Source organism: Falco cherrug, chromosome 7, assembly GCF_023634085.1.
Source record: "Falco cherrug isolate bFalChe1 chromosome 7, bFalChe1.pri, whole genome shotgun sequence".
In the NCBI taxonomy this organism is placed as follows: Eukaryota; Metazoa; Chordata; class Aves; order Falconiformes; family Falconidae; genus Falco; species Falco cherrug.
In genome coordinates, this window is record NC_073703.1 from 10,959,208 (window position 1) to 10,981,056 (window position 21,849).

Here is a 21,849-nt window from a genome sequence, read left to right on the forward strand (position 1 = left end):
GCCCAGAGAACTCTTTATGTATGACAGGGATGCCCAGGATGAGTTACACCCAGAGCTGGGTTAACTAGGAAAGCAAATTCCACTCGATTCCCTAGTTTCCTTCCTGTGGAAGTGTTGGCTGTGATTAAACTAGCGTTAGCAGCTCTACTGCTGTGATAGCCTCATGGGCCAGGATCTGTGTGTAATGGGACTTGGGCCTGTATCTGTTCTCTGTTAAGCAATGGGGCTGGCTGTGTAAAGGTTTTTTAGAAGAATTTTGTACAAAGCTGCCTTTTGCACTCGCTGTTTCCTCTGAGGGAAGTAGAAAACTTGGTATCTGTCACGCATTTCCAGCCTGGCTTTTTGCTGAGATTCATTTGGAAATGCAGCTAGTGCTGCTGAGGACTGTTGTAACATAGGCTCTAAAGTGGTCTAGAATACTCATTTCTTAGCAGAAAGGGAAAGAAATACCCTTCAAAGAAACACACTGCTTTTTATTTCAATGATTCCAGGTTGTTAACGTGCAATATCTGGGTTTTTCTTTCTTCTATCTGATTGTAGAAGAATTGTTTTGAACTCCTCAATGGACCTTTCTTTCCACTTGGGACATACACACCCCCCGCAGAAAGTGCAAACTCAAAATTTCCCCTCGATAAAACTCCAGTTTTATTTCTAATAGGCCATTTTATTTACAGCTGAAAAGTTTGGATTTATTTTCCCTTTGGGGAAAGGTATGTTATACATTAATCATTGCCTACCTCAGCATCCTCATTGCTACTTCAGTTTCCCAATTTCCTTTTTTTCCTTAAGATATTTGTGTTCTTAAAGCATATTTTTATATGCAAATGGAAGATAAAATCTTTCCTGGGACCCAGCTCACAGAAAAAGGTGATGTGGTCCCCACCTACACTTGGTTTAACGAGCAAGAGCCATAAATCAGCTGAAGCCTGGTAGACACTCAGCTGGCCTGCCTAGTGCTCAGAGCCGCTTGTTTCATTTAATAACTAGAAGCAGCTGAGAAGGTCAATGGCTCAGTGGAGACAGGCTGGTTTATATCAGAAGAAGCGCACAAACCTGCTCTATTTCAAAAAAAGGCTTGCAACCTATTTAAAGGCACTAGTCTCTTATTATTTGGTAGGGTTTGTACTTGCTTGCAGTCTGTTTGGAAACACTCTTCTCACTGGGGAATAGTGGTTTCAAGAGGTGTCACTGGTAAGAATTTAAGTCCTGAGACTACTAGTCTGGGATGTAGGGTGGGTTACAAATCTTTTTTCCCAGTATTAGTGAATGCCTGGGATAGCTATGGTCTGAAAATCCTGCGCGTCTTTAGAATTCATCAGAAAATGGAGGTGGGTACATGGGAAAATGTCGTGTTTTTCTCTGAGCTGTTTTAGTTAATAACTTGTAGGGTGACTGGGGGAGGAAGATTATGTACTTTTTTTTTGAGATGGGGAGAAAGAAATAAAAAGGGGTCACGTGCTTTGTCTAGTTCAGCATGTGCTCCTGGTCATCTGACACTGGTGTGGCTCTTCCAAAGTTGCTGTGGCTATGCTGAAATCTGCAGCGGGTTATTTTGCGTAGTTAGCTGGTGACAAAAACATCTGCTTCGTCTTGGTCATCTGGACAGAACTTGAAGAGAACACTTATCTGTAACCTGCCTACGGAGGAAAACTCCCATGTCCTGCCAGCAAGCCTCTGATCCTCCTTTTGTATTTGCTCTTGATACCTTCTCTCCATTTCGTAACTATGTGCCACCATCGTTTGCCTTCCTGCTGGGTAGGAACAGCTGGCAGCTGTGGGGGCTGAGATTATCCCTGTTCTTTGATCAGCTGCCAGGAATACAGCATTGGAAAGGCACCACTTCTCTTGTGGATACACCCGCATTCTCCTGTTCTGGGCAGCAGCAGGACCAAGGTCACTTTAAGAATCTGCCCTGGAGAGTGCACTATGAGAGCTATTTATTTAGCCAGCTAAGATGTGGAAACAAGATACAGAGTCCTATTTATTTTTTGCAGTGGCAAAGCTCTGGGTTATTTAGAAATAGTCTCCCATGCTCCAATTGACCTTCTCTGGGTGCATGCCAAGTAGCTCTGATTCCCCTGAGACTGTGACTCATGGACTTTATTGGTCTTAGTTGGGCATTTGAGGTCTTCAGGTTGCTGGTGCCATGACTGTATGGATCTCCCCAGGACAACCCATATCTGAAGTAAGAGACATACGAAAAAATTGTGAAACTCGCTGAGGTTTAGAGAACTCTTAAGCACTGTGAAATCCAAGAGATGGAGACGTCAGGCTGTCTTGCTCATCTCTCATAATGCTGTGCTGCAGAGAGTTTTCTGATACCTTTTATAGGGACAGTGTAAAATAAAACAAGGTGATGTTCTGTTTATGCCAGTAGCTGGGATATCTGATGCGAGTGTGTGTGACACTGAAATCTTCACTCCATCAACACCTTCTCTAATGCAACATCCCTGATGTCCCACACAGTGCAATGGTCCCTGCTCCTTTCACCTTTTTTATTCCCCATATGTTCCATATCTTCTACCCTTCCCTTGCTTTCCAGTGTCATCCCTTTCAACACCCTCGCTCGTTTTCCCAACTTACTTGTTCTGTGAGATTTTTGGATGTGTTGTGAGCAGCTGGACGCAGAATGTTACAGTGGTAGATTTTTTTTTTTTTTTCCTTTGCCCAACCAGGAGCTGGGTCCCTTCTGTAGGACGCTGTCTCCACATGGCCAAGCATCAGGTATCCTCCCCAGGCTGCTGGCACGTCAGGCCAACGGCGCTGGAGGCTCTGTGTTGTCCGTGGCTATGTGTTGTGCTGGTCTCTTCTAGGACTACTCAAGCTGAATGCAGTTTATCAAAGTGAGTCAAAATAAACCCCCAGAATTTATGATTCCTTCCTATGTGGAAAATGATGGTGTGACCTGTGTCTGGGTTGTTGCCTCCATTATGTTATTTTTTTTCTGTTAAAAGGTTGGCAGGCAGTCTTATTTCTGCAGTTTTATTAAAAGCAATTTAGAAAGTCTTTTAAAATGTCTTTGTTTCTCAAAGCTTTTTGTGAGTACATCTATTTACCACACTGTGCAGAGCTGGCTAATGGTGAGTGTTTGCATAAACCTCATATGAGAGATTGCCGCAAGAATGAGTATTTGTCAGAATTAAACCTCTCCTTCTGTGAGCATTCACAAACCTTGGCTTTCTACACTGGGCTGTTCCAGTAAAGTTTGACTACTTAATTAAAAGTGGAAAGTGAATAAAAAAGGTCTGGGAATGGTGCCAAATGAATTCACTCAAAAATGTGATATGCAGAAATTATCTGCTTTTGCTCATGTCCAGCATTGCCCACTTCTGACATTTGATCGCCATTCTTCTTATGTTTGGTGCTGATTGAATGGTCCCAGCTCCGCAGACCCTTGCCCATAATCTTTCTTTCCATTAAAGGAAGGAAATCCTCTTGTGTAACTCTATTCCATCCGGGGTGGATATCTGGACTCCTCACATGCTAAAGGAGAAAAGAAGCAAGTTTTCTTCCCCTGTATCAAATGTTTGCCTCTAGAAGCTTCAGGTGGCTTGGAAGCATTTATTTCTCTCTGCTGAGTGGAGGCTGAGTCTGGAGGGGTTAGCTTGGAAGCAGCGTGATGAGCGTTTAAGGTGGGCTCAGGTAGATGGTTGCTGAGAGAGATGTGGAAAATGCAGTCCTCCCCAGCTAGCATTAGGGCTCAAAACGCAGGAGGAAATAAGAGCACCAGGTGCCTTGTCTTTGGTGATGTGTGCTCAGGGGCGATCTGAGGTGGGGAGTGACTCGTGAATCTGAAATGTGCAAGAATAACGATGACACTGTTGCCATGGCTGGGCAGTGGTTCCTGTGTCACATGCTTCTGTCACAATGTGAGCTGAAAAGGTTTTTACTGAAGCACTGAAAGCAGAGCTTGTGCAAGCGAAGAGAGGAATGTCAAGGTGATCAAGAAGGCACATCTAAAGCTAAAAGCCCAGTTCTGATGGGTCCCTATTTAATCAGACGTTGTGTCAGATTGACCAAGGGGAATATGAAAGCCCTGGAAGTGCTGAAAATATAAGTTAAGAGGCTGTATATAGTTTCAAAATAGGTGTTGACTGTATGAATATATAGTCAATATACGACTATACATTTATATATATATGTATTACTCTGCTTTTCTATAAAACCTATTTGCACACAGCTGAGATTCTGTTTTCTCATCTTGGAACTGGTGCTTTTCATGCAAGATAAAATGTAAGTGTTGAGCCCATAGTGTTGAAAAGTGACCAAGCTGCCACATCGGCAAATACTTGTAAAAGTGACCTCCTGTGACCTTAACAACAGCAGAAGAAATTGGAACAGCAGTGGGCTATGTCTCTTTTAGACAAAGAAAAAGAGGAGATGTGTAGCAGGGATGACCTGAATACTAGACTTACGTCTTCCGTTAAGAAGGATGGAAAGACAAATGGAAGAGATCTAATTGCAAATGCAACCTAGACCCAGCGCAGGCTGTTAAGAATTTCCTCAGGCTTAATCCTGGATAACTTCTTGCTGGTAGACCACCATATACATTTGCTACAGTTCCATCTCCTGGATTGTCCTAAACTTTCAGCTGCTTTCTGTTTGAACAGAAGAACATGTTGCATGGTCACTGCCAGCCAATATTTTGGGAATGAGAAGAAACTCGACAGACCAACATGGTGATTAGTTCCTCTGCAATCTGATATGGGAGCTGTTGTGACTGCTTCTTTTTGAGAAATGCTCCACATACAGCTTTATGCCTTTGTTTATTTGGCAATGGTTCCTGATAGGACATCAAAAGCAAATCATCCTTAATTCCACTTGTTAGTCTGTGTTTTGCCATTAATCGTGTTGAGTGGTTTGGATATTTAATTGGAAAGTAACACATGATTCTATTGGAATGTGGTCAGAATTAATCAATGTTTAGTGCCTGCTTATTCTCAAATTTCTGTTTGGTTTATTTGATCCCTGTGGAAAATTCACAGGAGGGGCTGAAATTTTCTTTTGAGCTATGTCACAACTAAATGACATGCTTCCCATCTGGCCTTGATCTATATGGGATTTAGCCTAGAATTCCTGCTAAATAGAACTGGTAAATAGTGTTCTGAATGAGATGATGCCATCATCAACAAGGGGAAAAGGGTTGTCTTTAAAATTCTTGTGTATATCAAGCATCTTTTTAACTTGACCAATATCTCAGATAACATGGAGCAGACATGTGTCCATCACTGAGATAAGTAAGTAAAGCCTAGTCTTCAAATCTAATGCAATGAGCCATTGTAATAGAAGAAATTATCTTGGAGGCAAAGGTGTCCCAGTTTTATGCAGTTTCCTCTCCTCTGTTCTTTCTGTGGTCTGTATGGTTTCTCTCAAAGATTGACCTGTTCTAATATTAATAATAAGTTAGAAAATCTCATTTCAGACTGATGGTATCTCAGGGCTGCTTTGCAGAGTAAATAGAGTTACATTTCAGAATTATACTTTACTGCCATTGTACCGTTAATAGCAGCAGATGAGAGAAATTGAAAAATTAAGAGGCAGAGGCAAAGGAGAAAGAGGTGCTTTCAGATGAGATTTGAAAATAGATGAAGAGTTGATGAGGCAGAGAGGAATAGCAAGGCTGTTCCAGATGGCTGGGTAAACACGTTGCATACAGAAACCCTGGCGCCATCTCTTGGTAGCCTCTGGAATGGCAAGATTAAGGACAAATCCACCCACCTCCGTGGCATAAAAGATTGGTGAATGAACACTACATAAAGAGAAATCCACTTCTGAGCTTAACGGCATGTCATGGGAACGGAGGAAGTGGTTTATAAATGGACCCACTTAGTGAGACTGTTATTTGGAAAGAGATCATTGGGTTTTTTTCCTTTAGGTCTAGCTTATGTTTTACATTAATTCAGGTAGAGGTAACAGTCTGGAAAAGAAACAATGCTTTCAGTCTAAGGTCTTTCTTTGCTTGCCCATTATTTCTTCCACTGCGAGCTAGCAGGTTATATTTGGAAAGATGGTATGAGGGCAAGTTGCTGCTGTTCTCAGGTTCTTGACTTTCCACACCCAGTGGCTATGGCAGATGCAATTTGTGGCCGACCTCACGTGATGGCTTTGGGTATATCTATACTGCAGGCGACTCTGTGCTCCTTGGGTGGGAAATTCTCTCCGCCCTAGGTTTTATTTACCTCATTCTGCTAACAGCTGTTAAGGCTTGCAGCAGGGCTTCCAGCGTGGGCTACCCAAGCTTCCTAGGACATATTATCCAGTCTGGGAGCATTGTTCATGTTGCTGTATCTGTCTCGCTGCTGGTGTCTGTGCTAACTAGATTAAAGCTAACACTTGGGTGCTTCGCTGCACTGCAGTCGCATTGCCTCTTAAAAGCTCTCTGTGAGATGTATCGCCCACGTAGCTGGGGAAACCACTGTTGCTCCCATCCAAACGGGAGGTAGGACCTAATTTCATAAACTAGTTGCATCTCAGAGCATTTCCCAGAGTTAAATGAATTGTTAATATTCACCGTGATTCCTTGCAGCTGAGTGTGACAGTGCCACAGGAGGATAGGTCAAGGCCGGCACGTACTGGTTACGCTAGGCATTTTGTAAGCAGCACAGACAGAACAGAGTGGAATAAATCAAAACAAAGACAAGTGAGACCAGAGCTAGAAGGATTACAAAATAATATGCAACCTAGGAAGAAATGAAGGATTTGGGAGGACTTCTGGAAGTTGATGGGCTATCTGTGAGATGAAGAGCGGGCAAGCTGCTCCAGGTCTGGAGGTGCAGAGGGGAGGCTTTTGCCAGTGATGGTAGGGCTATAAGGGTAAAGAAGGAGAAAAGTCTAATGGCAGAAGACAAAAGATCTCATGTCTGAAGTGGTGATCTGAGACACGGTGTGTTGCTGTGCACGGGTTGCCTTGGGTCAGGCTTTTTATATGCTCAATACATACACTGAGACCCACACCTTTCTAATGCCCTCCTAAGGGCGGTGAGGGTGTAGTCAGTTGTGTCCAAGGCATTCAGTGAGGACAGAGATGGGGGGAATGAGAAAAGGGAGAGAAAAGCAGTAGTGAATCTGTGGAAGGTTTGTGCTCAGGCAGGATGCAGGTGTAGCGAATGCAGAACAGGCAGAGTAGAGTGAGGAGAGGGTTGAGCAGCATGGTTGTGTGACCTTGTAAGCATGCTTGAGGTGGATGTTAAGAGCCAAAGCTTTCAGAAAGCATCAGCCAGAGAGCCCTGGAGGACTGGGACCGGAGGGAAGGGGTTTCTAAGCAAAGCCTGTCTGAATTGGCTTGTAGAGGTGATGAACAGGTATCCACCCTACCTCTTCACCTGCTTCCATTTTCCTGTGTCAAGAAGGCAAAGAAAGATTCCTCCCTTTGAAATAAATGAGTTGGGTAATGATGTAAATCTCTGATAGAGGCCAGAGAGTCAGTAGATAAAGCTAAGGGCACTCATTTGTGTGTCAGTGCATATGACAGCCCAGGAATCTCCTCTCCTTTGCTTTTCGCTTGATTTATTGTCATTTCTCCTCCCACCCAGAAGCCTGTTATCCTTATGAAGAGGGTAGAAAGCGGCTCTGAAATCCTCCTCACAAAAGCTTTCAATCCAAAGGTAAAGGGAAACTTGATGGAAACAACTGTGAACAGAAACCTCAGTACAGAGCTGCTACAGCAACAATTTTGCACGATGCTGGCCCCGGGCAGGTGCTGTCCCTGCAAGCCACACAGCCCTAAGAAATTTCCTGGGGCTGCTGTGGGTTTTTTCCAGCTCCCCCAGTGCTGGCGATGCTGGCATGTGAGGGGTAAGCCAGTCTCTAGAACTATCAGTGCTTTTAAAGCACAACAGTGATTAGACTTGCCCTGGGCAGAGTTATATGAGGTGGTGTCAAAGCCCTTAGCAACAGCCTCTCTACCCCAGGATTCCCTGTCCCGATAGCACTGTTGGAGCTGCACCAGCAGCCGCTACCAGCAGCAGGGTAGATGGTTTTAGCAATGCAGAGGCAACACAACTGACTCGTTTCCAGCGGGCAGAAGAGAGTGAGCGAGCTCCAAAGTCTTTACAGTCTCTTTCAGGCTCTTTTGGGTAATTATTGAACACTGATTATAGATAATAAAAGAGAAATTATAAATACTAGTGTATTTACCAAGCACAGGTGAAATGAGTTTTGTTAGCGAGAGAAGGTTTTGTAGCAGCGGTGCTGCAGATGCAGCGCAGCTCCCTGGCTTGCTGACGCTGGCAGGGTTCTTTTCTCAGTCTCTTTATCTGCAGGGCAACACTTGGAATGGCAGCAATGCCACTAAAATCTGTAAATAAACCCAGAGTTGAGCTGCTCTGGAATGTGTTCAGAGACAGGGCCTGAAACAAGGAGAGGAGAACCTGAAAACCTGGGGAAGTGGCTGGTGAGGAAGAGCAGGGCTGCTGACTCCCCATACGGCTGCAGCTCTGGGGTTGGGAATGGAAACTCCCCCTGAAGTGTAAACCTTTGGAAAGGTCAAGGCTCCGAGACCAAGCTTTTGCTGTCGGGCTGCAGCCACAGCCAGGCTATTGCAGAACAGAAAAGAGAAAATTGTCCCGTATCTTTGGCTCAGCTACTCTGTGCGTTTCTTTCCTCTTCTGTGTTAAACGGATATAGTTCGGGCTTTGTGTGGATCATAGGATGTACATTGTAATGGCACAACAGCTCTCACTGTCTACTCAAAGGTTTAATTCCCTTCTTGTTTTCCATTGTTGTTTTAAATTGCACTTACATGCTTGTGTTTATTCCAGCTTTCACCACCTTCCAGATTTTTCTGTGTAGAAAAAACAAGGGCACGGGTAAGAACCATCCTGATAATGCCCATAATTTTAACTGTGCTTTTAAATTATTTATCCCCATTGCTTCATCCTTATATTTACAGCTCAAGTTCTACCAGCCTTGGCTTTGATATGGTGTTTTCAAATCCCAGAGTTTGGCTCAATTATATAAGATGGAAGCTTTCCAATGAAAGGAGAAATGAAAAAAAAACCCAAACCCCTAACTTTTATTGCTTAGGCTTTTGCAAATTACTGCTTCAAGAAGCCCCTGCAGTTATGCCAGTGTGACACTGCAGCTTTCAAACAGCAAATATCAAGAGAATTTGACCCATTATTTGCTGCGTTTTGGCTTGTTTACTGACTTTTTCTTCCTTCTAAATCCTCTAGCTAAACGTTGTGAAGAACAGGCACCAGCACTAAGATGTGACCAGCTTATTGCTTCATAAAGGATTATACATGCGGAACTGAAAAATATGATTGGTGGGTGGCTGGCTGGAGCAGCCACAACTGCCAGATGCTGGCTTGCAACCAGCCTTGCAAGCTCTGTGATGGTGTAGTGACCTATGTTGCACTCGAGGCTAGTGCGTACTGCCTGTTCTCAAATCTCCTTGCTTGTAGATGTAGGGATGAAACCTGTGGCTGTGCTTTGGGTGCCCCTGGTAGTACAGTCATCCTACCAACATTTTAATGCAGCCTGCGTGTTGAATCTCAGCTGGGTGAAGTGCTATATGGAAAGCAGCACAGGTGATCTAGCTGAGAATGCTATATCTCTGATGCTTGGGCGTAGTTCAGTTACTAAACTACATGTACTTCTCTTTCTTTCTCAGGACCCCTACCTATAACCCTACCCCTACCCACTGCCATCTTATATAGCCCATTTTTGTTCTTTGAAACGCTAAGTATCTGGAGGTACTGTGTTGCAGAGAGCCTCATCTCTGACCTGCAGCCTGCAGGTTGCCTTCCCTGCAGTAAGATGTTCTACTGCTGTCCTGCCTCAGCTGCAGAGATGAGGACGGGACAAGGACAAATTCACAGCAGGTGTTGGAATGGTGGTGCATCTGCTGCTGTTGGCAGCTGTAGCCTTTTGTGATGGTGGCTCAGCCTACTTGCCCAGATAGCTCCTGCAGAAGATGCATCCTCATTTACGACATCTATCCTATTTAGTTTGAACCTGGTCACGTGTCCTCAGATGACTCTTCTGCCTTTCCTGTCACAGTTTGGAGCTCTTACCTCAGCAAAGCTGCTGCAGGGCAGTGTGGATGCTGTTCGCTTTCTGCACCTTGGCTCTTTTTCCTGCAAAGACGTATCTCCGTGCGTATACTACACAATACACCAGTATCCCCATTGCCCCCTCCCACATGTCAAGTGAGATGGAAACCATGGAATTGTTGGATGGAGGTGAATAGCAGGATGGCTTTTTTCTGCTAAACCTTTATTGAAAGTCCCAGGCAAGTTAATAAGCTTTCCTCCCTGCTCTGCAATTGCAACATCTATTTTCCCAAAGACTTCATGCTTGCTGTACTTGCCTGTGGCAAAACTAGTCAGTACTATATGTTTCTAGCACCATTCTACATGTGTTTTGCAGTCCTCTGTTTTGACAACACACAGTGGGTAAAACTGGCATTTCTTTTGCATATGAGATGGATTTGAAAAATTTCTTATAAACTGCCTATTGGTGTTGACTGAAGGGACTTGGATCAGTGAGGACTGAGTTTTCTGAATGGATGTCTGGATTTTCAGAGATATTTAGATATGCAAAGATCAAAGGGAATGTAACCATGGCAGAAAACCTCTCAGCAGGTTAAAGGCCTTAACTCATAGTCAAAAGGTACTTCTGTCCTGAATATACAAAGAGGCTTTGAAAAGTCCTGCTGAGTGTTAGCTGCATGTGTAGACAGAAAAATGCCTTTTAAATTCAGGTCAAGATGCCTAACGTGAATCTAAGGGAATGCTACTTTGTGTTTTTCAAGCATGTTTATGCATTGTTCTCAATTTGAGACTGATTTAATAGTACCAGTCAAGCTCAGTATTGCGTACACACACAGCTTACAAACAAAGATCCCAGTATTCCCAAGCGTGTTCACATTTGGCGGGAGCGGTTTGGACCATCAAACTGTCAAGTGCCCAATTCACAATAAATTTGGTGCTGAAGGGCTAAGTATGTATCTGAGGAAACACAATCATTGGAAGAGATGAGAAGTGGGGATAGCTGGAAAACAGGAGGAAATGGGTGACAGCTCCTGCATATTTTCTTCTATATATCTTGTTGAAATTCTACTTGCATGTGAGCTTTTCAGGCAGCATTAGCTCTGACCACCATCCTTTGGGATTTAGGTAAGAGCAATATATAGAAACTGCCCAACCTGAGCACACAGCAAGGGGAATGATGCTTACCTACTGGGGAAGCACATGAAAATTGGTAAATGGAGAGTGTTGCGTGCAAGGACATTAACTGGCATCAATATCTTTTTTTTCCACTTGCTCTCTACTGCAAAGGTGGATATAACACTGTGTGCTGTCAGTGCTGCAGCTGATGTGTAAACAGCTACTCACACATTCAAACCATGGCCTTAGTACTACAGGCGTACTGTCACCAGGCGCCCACCAGCAGGCAGAACTCGGTAGGGTTACAGGGTTATATTGTGACGTTATTGCCAGCTCACAACTACCCAAGTTGCACCTTATCATGCAGCACAGGAAGGGTGATGCCAGTAGCTACGCTTGTGTGGAGCAACTTCTTGCTCAGGCATATTCAGAGAAACTCTGCAAGGCAGCTCTGTTCCCTAGAGGTTTTAAGCTTAAAGTTTCCTTTGGCTGGACTTTATGGATGTGCTTCATCTGAATAGGACCAGCGGGGAAAGTGAAATGCCATATAAACTCAAACTGATGGATCTATTTCTAGAGCCTTGTAATATGGAAACAGTACCATTAGATTAAAAAGAACAAACACAGTTTTTCATCTTGTGTTCAATATCAGTTATTTCTTCTTTTATTTTGAAGCATCTGACTGTTGCTTAAAGGAAAAGCTGCTACACAAGTCAGCCTTGTTTCTTGGCAGAGATCAAGGAAGATGGTGCTTTCTCTGTCCTTCAGCTTCATGCTTCATATTCTTTTCAAGTCTCTCAATTTGTGCACATTTTAAAAATTAATTTTCCTTTTTGTTTATTTCTTTGGTTAAAAAGACCAACCAACCAAACCCCTCAAACAAAACAAGCCTCAAAATCCTAAGCAGCAAAACTGGAGAAACACCTGAAATGAAAACTCCAATTCCCCACCCGTCGCAGCAGCCCAGCTGCATGCAGCAAAGGTTGCTATTTCAAATGCTGCTGCTTTACAGCTCAAGAGCACCTTTCATTACAAACTGCTTTTTAAAGATGTTGTACCCTGAGATTACCGCTGCCTTAGAGATAGTTTGTACTAACCAGCAGCCAGGGAGAACTACAGCTCTTAGCCTTGATTACTTTGAAACCAGCCTCCCTTTTGTGCTCTTTAATAGCTCTGGGCACAGGCAGTGACATGTGAGATACCTTGCTACCCGGACTGTCAGCGATGCAAGCTGCCCTTGGTTATCTTGCTGCCAGCAATTGATAGTACCCATAAAACAAAAATCATGCAGTTGTTTGCAGGCAGTATAGTGTGAGTGCAGGCTCATTTTATGGCATGATAAAGTTCCAGGTACCCCCAAGCTCTACCTTCTCTTTTATAGTTCGCTATTAGACTCCCCAATGGCAAAGCACCTGCAATTCAATTTCTCTTAATGAAGACAGAAGTCACAGTTGCCCTGCTGAGATTTGAGGCTAGGGTTTCTGGGTATGTCACCAAGCTGTGCCCTTTGGCTTCATCATGCAGTAAGCAGAGTTTCACCAGGTATATGGATGCATCCCTCTCCCTGCCCTTACTCGGGGTATACACAGCATTCAGAAAAGTTTAAGGCAGAACGATCCAGAAGCAAGAGGAATGGGTCTGGGTCTCTCCCTTGTGCACTGAGCACCTGCCTCACCATGAGCACAATGTGCATGTCAGTCCCTGGGGTCTCCAGAGCAAAAGCTGATGGGCACGGCGAACTGATAAGCTGCGAATAAATCGTAAGCTAAGGAGAGAGCAAAGAGACCACCGGGGTCTTTTCGGCTAGTAGCTGAACTGGGACTGGAAGACAGCGGTCTGGGGGAAGGAGGGAGATTGACCTCCAATCACTGACATGCTTTAATTGTGTATGAGATGTTTTGTAGGGTTGTGCTGGTGCTTGTTAGCAGATGTGGCCTCAATTGGTATCCTTACCACTCCTCTTAATCAATAAAGAATAGAATCAAGACCCTTTTTCAGTCCTGCTATGTGCATCCGTTGGGTGGGAGAGCTGGATTCTCACACTGTCAGCCTGGAACTGCCTGGGTGATGAATCTGTTAAGTATACTGTCTGATTGTGAGCCTTCCAGCCCCTTCATCTTGATATGAATGACAAGCTGTCACAGCCTACCTCAGCCATATTGGTGACATCTGACCCTGGAGAGGGAGTTGACAGAAATGGGAAATCTTCTGTGGTATGGCTTCTGCTGAGGAAGCAGTGCCAGATCTGCACCATGCTGTAAGAAATGACTGGGCATTTTTTTGGCAAGGATTTAAGTGCATTTCATGTACCTTATTCTTCTTTGTTACTACTTCGAAGCTAATTTAATTTAGACCTGTAAATAGGTTGAATTTTTGGGATACAGCTTCTCTCCATCTGTACTGCTTGTACACGAGAGAGTAAGCTACCTGTAAGGATGCCTGGAGTATAACCCTGGGGTGACTCCTCTTTCTGGGAGGCAGGGATGTCAGGCTGGAAAGCTATACCTTTTCACTGATTTTAACCTAACAGGCTCTAGGGCAGGCAGAGATGTTCGGAAGATGCTACAGTGAAAGCTTTGAGCTGACCTTGGGAATGAGATACGCTGATTGTATTAGCCATGGGAGCAAGAGAGGACCGCACGCTCTGGCTTCTGCGTCGTGACTATAACTTCCCTACAAGGAGCAGCATATCTTTGGAGAGCACATTGGCTTCAGCTCACCAAAATGTAAGATAGGAGAAAACTTGCTCCTGGATCTGTTGTAGGGTTAAAAAGCAGGGAATCATCACTCCTTTTGCTGTTAAGTCTTGTTGGCTATTAGCATTTACTTTGGCACCTCTGCATGCTTTTTTTCCCCCCTCACAACCCTCCTCTTAGAGTTAATAGCCATATAAATCTTTAAAGGTGTGGAGGAAAAATACTGTTCAGTATGCATTTAATTTCTGTACTTTTTTTGTTTGGTCACCAATTCTATTCAGCAAAATGAATTGCGTCACAGAGAATAGGTTCCATAGAAGATGCATATTTTTATTAAGGACAGAATATGCTGCTCCACTAGGGAAAAAAGCAAGCTGGTCACTGGAATGGAAGTAACCATTAGAAAAGGAGTGTGTGATTTTTATTCCATTTCTTTCAGCGTTGCACCAAAAGCACATCTGTGCACAACAGCTGGATCTCCAAACCCCACCTGTTGGCAGCACGCGGAATGTTGCAAACTGAGCAGCCTTTGCCTTTAGCGTAAGTTTTAATGCTTAGCTAACAAGCTGGAGTTAAAGTGGACACGATGGTTATTTTTGCATAAGTCCTGGACCAGCAGTGCTATGAAAATGCCAGAAACATAAGCAGCATTTTCACACCCATATTTCCAAGACTTATGAAGCTGCTGGTTTTAAGCCTTTAAAACAAAACAAGTCACTGTGCAAGTGCCTGCATATTTAAGATCTGCATTTCTGGGCCACAAGGGAAATGACTATTCAAGGCATCTGTCTCGGATGAGATCTACCTTCTGGTAGGATTTATAAGGCACCTAGTGCCGTGGTTCCTACATGTTGTTTCTAAATGTCTCTCAGTTGTCAAATGTTAAATTGTCTTTTGAGTGAGTTGCTCTGTGACTGTATAAACTCCCGTAGTTAAGTATGAGTCCCAGGGGCTGGAGGCAAAATGCAGCCAGGCAATATGTACACCCAAGGACACTTAATTCCTCCCAGAGACTGGGGCTGTGAAAGCTTAGGGGCTTTAAGCCTGTAAGCTGTAATACCTTGAGCCCTCGGTTAGGGTTCCCATTGTGCTGGATGCTGTACAAATATATAGAGCATGGTCCCTGCCCCATGCTGCCTGTGATATAAATAAACATGACAGCAACAAGTGAGTATACTGCAAAATAGCAGGGTGAAGGGCGAAAGGGGAGGGGATGGGCTGAAGCAATGCAGGTTGCCAGGCAGGGGCAGAGCCTTTTCTTACATTTCTATGAAAGCAATGCTTTATGTCTTCGTTATCCAGGTGTGATTGCCTTTAGGAATTAGATCAGGCATCAAGATGAAGAGGTATTTAATGAAGCACCAAGTCATTTGTTCAATAATTTGAAGAGGATGTTTTGGTTTAAGCATGTAAGAAGTACAATCTTGCAGGAGAAGGAAGGTTGGTTAAATTACCCGGGAGCTGATCTGCAAAGCCCTTTTAGATTATTTCTTTGTTCAGTCTTTGGCTTGTCTGCTGTTTCCTGCCCATAGTTCCAAGCTAGTCCTGACTAGCACCAACGTCAATGTGTCCTATGAGTCTTAAAATCCTTTCATTTATTTCACCATGCATCATCTCTTCTGTAGCAAGGTTTTTCATTGCTAGGAGTCTGTCTTTTACTTTTTTTTTTTTTTTAACAAATAAATTATCTATTCAAGAGACAGAAACAGAGGCACAGCATTGTCCATCATACTGCCCAGCACTACAACCTGTGAGCTGAGATCAGGGTGGAGAAGAAAACCTAAGAGTTTGTCTGTCTCCTCTGTTTGCAGTGATTTCCCGTTAACACTGTCCTGGTAGCTCAGATCTGAAATTCAGATCTGAAAGGGTGACCTAGACATAAGACTCCTTTGCCTATGCTTTTTAGCAGCCCGGTTTTACTGGCTAATCCAATTGTGCTTTGGCTTGGGACGTGCAGTTTTTGTTGTTGCTCCTGGTTCCTAAGCCCTGGATCTGGAGGTTGCGTTTGCCTATCTGTCTGCTAGTTGTACTCCTGCCCAGATATCCAAGCTGCTGACTTGGAAACACTTCAAAGATTTCCATTCTTCAGACTGGCTGTCTTGACTGCTACTACAGGGAGTTTTTAATGTTTTTCTGATTATGGAGCAGCACTTATTATTATGCCTTTTAAGATAGGGCAATGTTATTTTTACATCTCTCTTTTTTTTTTTTAAAAAAAAATATACGTGAGTCTCCTTTGAGATACGTTGGGATTGACAAAACAGCTAAGATTTTACTAACGTATTACCACAAAGAACAGAAAATCAGAGGAAGGCATCTGGACAGATTTGGCAAGTTTTTTAATGAATTCTTTTTTTCCCCCCACTCCTCCTTGAGACAAACGCAGAGTTCTGCACTGGGCATGCTATCAAATTCTCTGGTCTAGCATATGGCTGATCGAGTCATCTTTCTTGTGCTCTTAAACTTTTCCTCCTGTTCCCATCTTTCCCCGCCCTATACTTGCTGTCATGCACAATTTATTATCTCCTTTCTCTCTGTCTTCCTGTCCCAGGCTTACTCATCTCATTATATGTTCCGACGCCAGAAAAGATGCTGTTTGCCGTATGGTGCTAAGAGGTGCCGATATTATCACAAACACCATTTGCCTGGCTTGCTGTAAGCCTACTGATGCATCCATCGGCTTGCCTTGCTGCTGTTTTCAGTGAAAGTCCATTCTGCATTATCTTCTGTGACTTCTTATTTGTTTCCCATAGGGTGTTTCATATGGTTGAATTTGTTCAGCATCAAAGATAAATAATATTCTGGGGATATTTGCTGACATCTGACTTACAGTGTAAATTGCAATTTAAGTCCAAACTTAAAGCAAATGCAGGTAGATAACCTATTACTCAGAGTAGGTGTGAACTCCTTTCCCAGAATAATCGTAGATGCTAAGAATTTGCGCAAGTTCAAAAGTGTCCAGGCGAATATATGGAGGCAAGTTCAACCAAGAGCTAAAAAGCCTCCCAAAGGCACCATTGCTAGCTTAGGAAATCTCTGGACTGCAAACTGCTGGAGTTTGAGGCTGTTCTGCAAATTCTAGCACTGTGTTTTTCCTATGGTCTTACATGCTTCCCTGGGCCACCGTTGGCCACAGGATACCAGACTATTTGGACTTTGAGCTTAAGCTGGTGCAGCTGCTCTTTTCTGGCCTGGTTAGTTAGCTTTGCACTTCGACTACCTGTTTCTCATTTCACTACCATTTTATCTATGATTAAAATGTAGGGATATAGGACTACAGCCATTCCTGGCTCACTTTTTCAGACCCTTGTTCATTGGCAACTGAGCCTAACAGTCCCATTATAAGCAATTCAGGTTCCCTTTTCACAGTCGTTAGGTCGTTCGTCCCATCGCTGCCAACGGGATGTTTCAGAGCTTCATTTCACAGTGCTTAAAAAACGTCCTTCTATTTTCAGTTGAAATTTATTTGTGGCCATTTTATATCCATTTGACCTTGTGCCAACTTTGTTCTTTAGCTTGTGTAGCGCTCTGCCTTCCTCAGTGTTTACTTCTCCCCCACCTAGCGTGTCCATAGAGAACAACCAAGTCACCTCTTCACCAACATTTTGTGAAGGTGAAAAAGCCCGTCATCTTTAAGACTCCTTATGAGCTACGTCTCCATTACCATAATGATTTCCTTAGCGCTTTTCTGCACGGTTCCTCCTGAGTACTGCAAACGGCTGTTCAGGTGAAGCTCTGTATGAAAGCATTCCTGCTTTCCCTCCTCCACTGGCAGTGGCTTTCCTGAGACCTGATCTGTCCTTTTCATGGTTGTCACCCTGCTGGGTCGTGCTTGTCCTCATCCTCTAATGGGCTCATATATCCAATGTCCTACTCATTTCCAAATTATAAGCCCTTGCTCATAACAGCAATTCTTATTAAACCCTGAATGCGTAACCTTGCACTTCGACTATTACATTTCATCACATTTCTATTGCTTCAGAAATCAAGAACATCCTGTTACTCCTGAAAGATATTCTGAACTCCCTGCTATTGGCAGCAGCTCCTAACTTCACACGGTCAGCAGATTTTGTTAGTATACTCTGACTTTTTGTGCCAAGGTCATTAATGAGAAGATAAAATAAGATCAGTCTCAAAACATCCTTGAGGACTTCCACACATAACTTCCCTCCAGACCAATAATTCCTCTTTCGGCACAGCTCCTGTCATTGCCTCTTTAGCCGGATCCTTGCCCACATCGCAATTCTTGTACTAATCCCCCTGTTCTCCAGCTTGGCTCATAATTTCCAGTGTGGCACCATATCAAATGCTTTATTGAGGTACAGATAAATTAGATCTACCATATTTTCCTCGTCTAGAAAAAACAGTTATCCTATTAAAGGAAGATATCAAGTTAGGCTGGCTTGACCTAGTTTTAGTGAATTCATTTTTCCTCTTAAACCCATTTTATCTGTTTTGCAGTTTATCTTCACATCTTCCATTTTTTTCTTTCAAAATTTGATCTGAAGCAATGCATACTATTGAGGTCAGTCTACCGGGTCTGTCTGCACCTACTTATGACTGAGTGTACAGTACATGCTGTAGGACATATGGAACACTGCATATTGCCTATGCCAAAACCATTGTGATGAATTGTAGTATTTGAAGAGATGAAATGTACTAGTTTGGTTCCACTTTATTGCAATACTCTGTACAGGCACCGACTGAGATGAGGATGTGTCTAGGCTGTTAGCCTGGGATGTAGAAAATCCAGCTAGCTACAGCTGCAAGTCTGTAGTGTTGCTTCAGAAGGAGGTGGTGGTTATGAAAACTTCTGTTTCTATGGAGCGGTGGTGTTGGGATCTGGGTGAGACCAACTTTAATTTTTTTATTTTTTTATTTTTTTTAAGGACATACTTGAATTTTCCATTCCACAGTACCATCTGGGTGAATTTACTTACAACTTTATGATAGTCTTGGGTTTCTCAGCTCTAAAAGCAAAGCAGTTGCAAACCTGTTCTACCAGGTTGCATAAAAAGCACAAACAGCTCTTATCCCTTGACTTGGAGCAGACCAGCTCTCTCCAGGCCTAGAGAAGTGACTAGAGGTGGTTAAGGCTGTTGAAGGATCAGCTGTGGTATGGCTGGGAAGAGTTTAGGTTCCTCTGGGCCAGGTGTGATAAGAAATTAGAATGGGGATTCAAAGATAGTAGCAATAAGAGATTACACTGTCTGAGAACATGGTTTGGGAGGTCTGAGATCCTCTGAAGATAAATTGTCTGTATGCAATGTGGTCTACAGACCCCAGAAAAGCATTGGAGAATCCAGATTTTCTGAGTGTTTGGTTGACGGGAGGTTTGCTGGCGATATTGACATTACGACAGTGGCGTAGCCCTACTGAAACTTTTTGCAATGCTTATAAGCATCCTCCAAAACAAACCAGATGCCTACAGGAAATTCTTATTCTCTTCTGCTTGGAGCCAGAAGCACTCTGGTCCTTCCTTCCTTGGTCTGCTGTGCTGGGATGTGATTGAGACATCACCTTAAGCCCACACACATAGGTATGTAGTCTCCTTTAAAAGATACATACTTGAGTGTTAGCTTTGGGAGACACTCTGGGTGAATTCTAACTTGCTTGAGCTGTTTACTTTGTCCTAAACATTAAGTTCAGGGAAAGACTGAATGATCAGTGGCTGTGGCATATCCTTTTTCTGAGCATGGTGAATTGCTGGTGGATGACAATATTCCTCCCACCAGCTGAATGACTTCTGTTTAGGTGGAGTTAAAGAAGCAGTGAGAGCATGACTGTGCTTGGAGAGATTTTTAGCTACTGATTTCCTGTTCTATCTGTATTTGTGTGCATTTCTTTTGCAGTTTGTTTGTAATGCTGTTATTGAACTCTGACACATTCATTATGAGAGAATGGTATTAGATAGGGATGTCAACCCAGTGTCAGTAAGAACCAGCTCTTGAGTCTTTCTTAGTCTCAGCTGCTGTTAGGACACACAATGAACAGCAGCTTGATAACAAAAAAAATATTTATTTTTTTTGCTGCAGGATGGTAATTGGCTCAGTATGGAAGTTAATATGATTTTATTTGGGGATTGGTTTGTAAAGAGATTACACTTTAAGGAATCCTTGGGCATGGAGGCTTCTGTAGCTGTATTTATTTATCCAAGCTGTGGGCACTTGAAACGTCACAGCAGTAAGCTGGGTTAGAACATGGATCTCCTTGCTCCAGCAGAACATGGCTAGAAAAGAGAGTGTTTCTTGGGGCTGGTGGGATGGAGATGAGGAAGAAATGAGGAAATAATCCTTCATGAGGAAGAAATATTCTTCCACATGAGGAAGAAACTTTTCTCCAGATGGTGGGGAGCAAGGATGCCTCAGTTCAGCTTTTCAAGCTGCCAGTGTTAGTGACCAGCTCCTATTCAAGCCAGTGCTGTGCTGGCTCAGGCAGGTTGAGTTGCTTACCTGCACATTGAAACGACACAGCAGGTCAGCAGAAATCTCTCTGTATATCTCTCTAAGCTCCATGGGGTGAGCAGTCTTACCGCAGAGCTTTAGCATCTTTCTTACAAGTCCTGATCTGAGTGGGGACCTTTATATGCCCCTGCAATGTTAAGATATTGTTACAATTAAAAGAACTTAAATTTTCTTCTCAGTTAAAGCTGGTGGGAGGGAGGATGGGGATGAAGCTTGTTTTTGGAAAAAGGACAAGGGAGTGGAATTTGGCTGGAAATACTGACATGGATGTCCCAGCTTGACGCGGAAGTTATCTCTGAAGTAGATAGAAGCGCTGGTGTCTGGAGTGGGCATGTGCTGAGTTTCTGATACAAAGAAATAGCTCTGGGGCAGCAGTTTAAAGACTTGCTTCATTACTTTGGATATGTGGGTGTTGCTTTAAATTTAATGGTCACTACAAATCAGTGTAACACTAAAGCTAGAGGGCTAATGGCTTTTTAGAATAACTGAGTCAGCTGCAAAGACTGGATCCTCTGCTGGTGTGAAACACAGCAGTTCTGTCAAAGTCTATCATAAGCTGTCAATTTAGACCAGCTGGGAAGCCTGGCCCAAAAGACTGTGAAGATGAAGGCTACAAAAATTATTGAAGAAATTGACATTATTTCTCCTTCTCTCTTCTTTCCCCAGGGCAGCCATTGAGGCTCTGGCAGCTTTGCTGAAATCAAGTAAGCTTTTTTTTCTTCCTCTTCTTTCTGACTTCCCTTTCTGTGCTGTGCTGCTGGACAGAACGATGCTGTTGAACCTCATTCTCCCTTGTTATCCCCTCTTCCCTTAGTCCCAAAGGGCACTGCTTAGAAGAGAGAGGCAGTAATGCAGAAGTTTCCTATATGTTTAGCTATGGTTCCTGGAGCCCCACAGCTCTGTGAGCACACAGCCCTATGGGACATGGTGCCCTAGGTCCCAGGCAGCAAGCTGCTGAGGGAGCCAGACTAGACCTTTTTTTCTAAATTCTTTAAATTCTGAGTGTTTAGGGAACAGTGGTTGTCCTGAGGCTTGGTACAGTGGAAGCAATGGGGAACCTCTCCAGCCAGGGACAAGTGCTTGTTGCTCTGTTCCAGCATCACTGGAGAGTGGGACCAGGACCTGTCTGTCCTGTGGTGCTGTTGTACTTTGTACTTGGTAACAGTGATGCTGTTGGCAAAGGCCTGGAAAACTTCTGTAGTCCAAAAGAGACGTCCTTATTCTCCCTCACAAGCTTGTCAGGTCTGATAATGTGGAGATAGGGCTGAGACCTGGTGCTTGCTGGGGTGCAGCCCTGCTGTGGGAGGCTGTGCCTAACATTTGCACCAGCTGGCTTGTGGTGTTGAAGACCTTAACATGGGTTCTCAGTCACACACTACTGGTGTGACCGTTCCTGAAATGAACGTGCTACCCATTTTTTGCCTTTATCCCATCTGAAAACACTTAGCTTTTTATTAGCAGAATTTAATAAAGCCTTGATTAAGAAAGAGCACTCTTCTACTGCAGACAATCTATTCTACAATAAATCACAATGGCGTATTGTCCTTCTCTTTCCCCCTCCTTCCCCTCCCCCCCTTC

The 21,849-nt window shown here is 43.6% G+C and overlaps 1 protein-coding gene across 1 annotated transcript in view; it reads left to right on the forward strand.

Annotated features, from left to right (window-relative positions):
• Window positions 1-21,849, forward strand: part of AGBL1 (AGBL carboxypeptidase 1) — a 332,817-nt gene that overhangs the window by 67,497 nt on the left and 243,471 nt on the right. Inside the window, exon 6 of the mRNA XM_055715877.1 lies at window positions 20,938-20,975. Coding sequence (XP_055571852.1) covers window positions 20,938-20,975 — 38 coding nt within the window. The remainder of the gene's footprint in view (window positions 1-20,937; window positions 20,976-21,849) is intronic.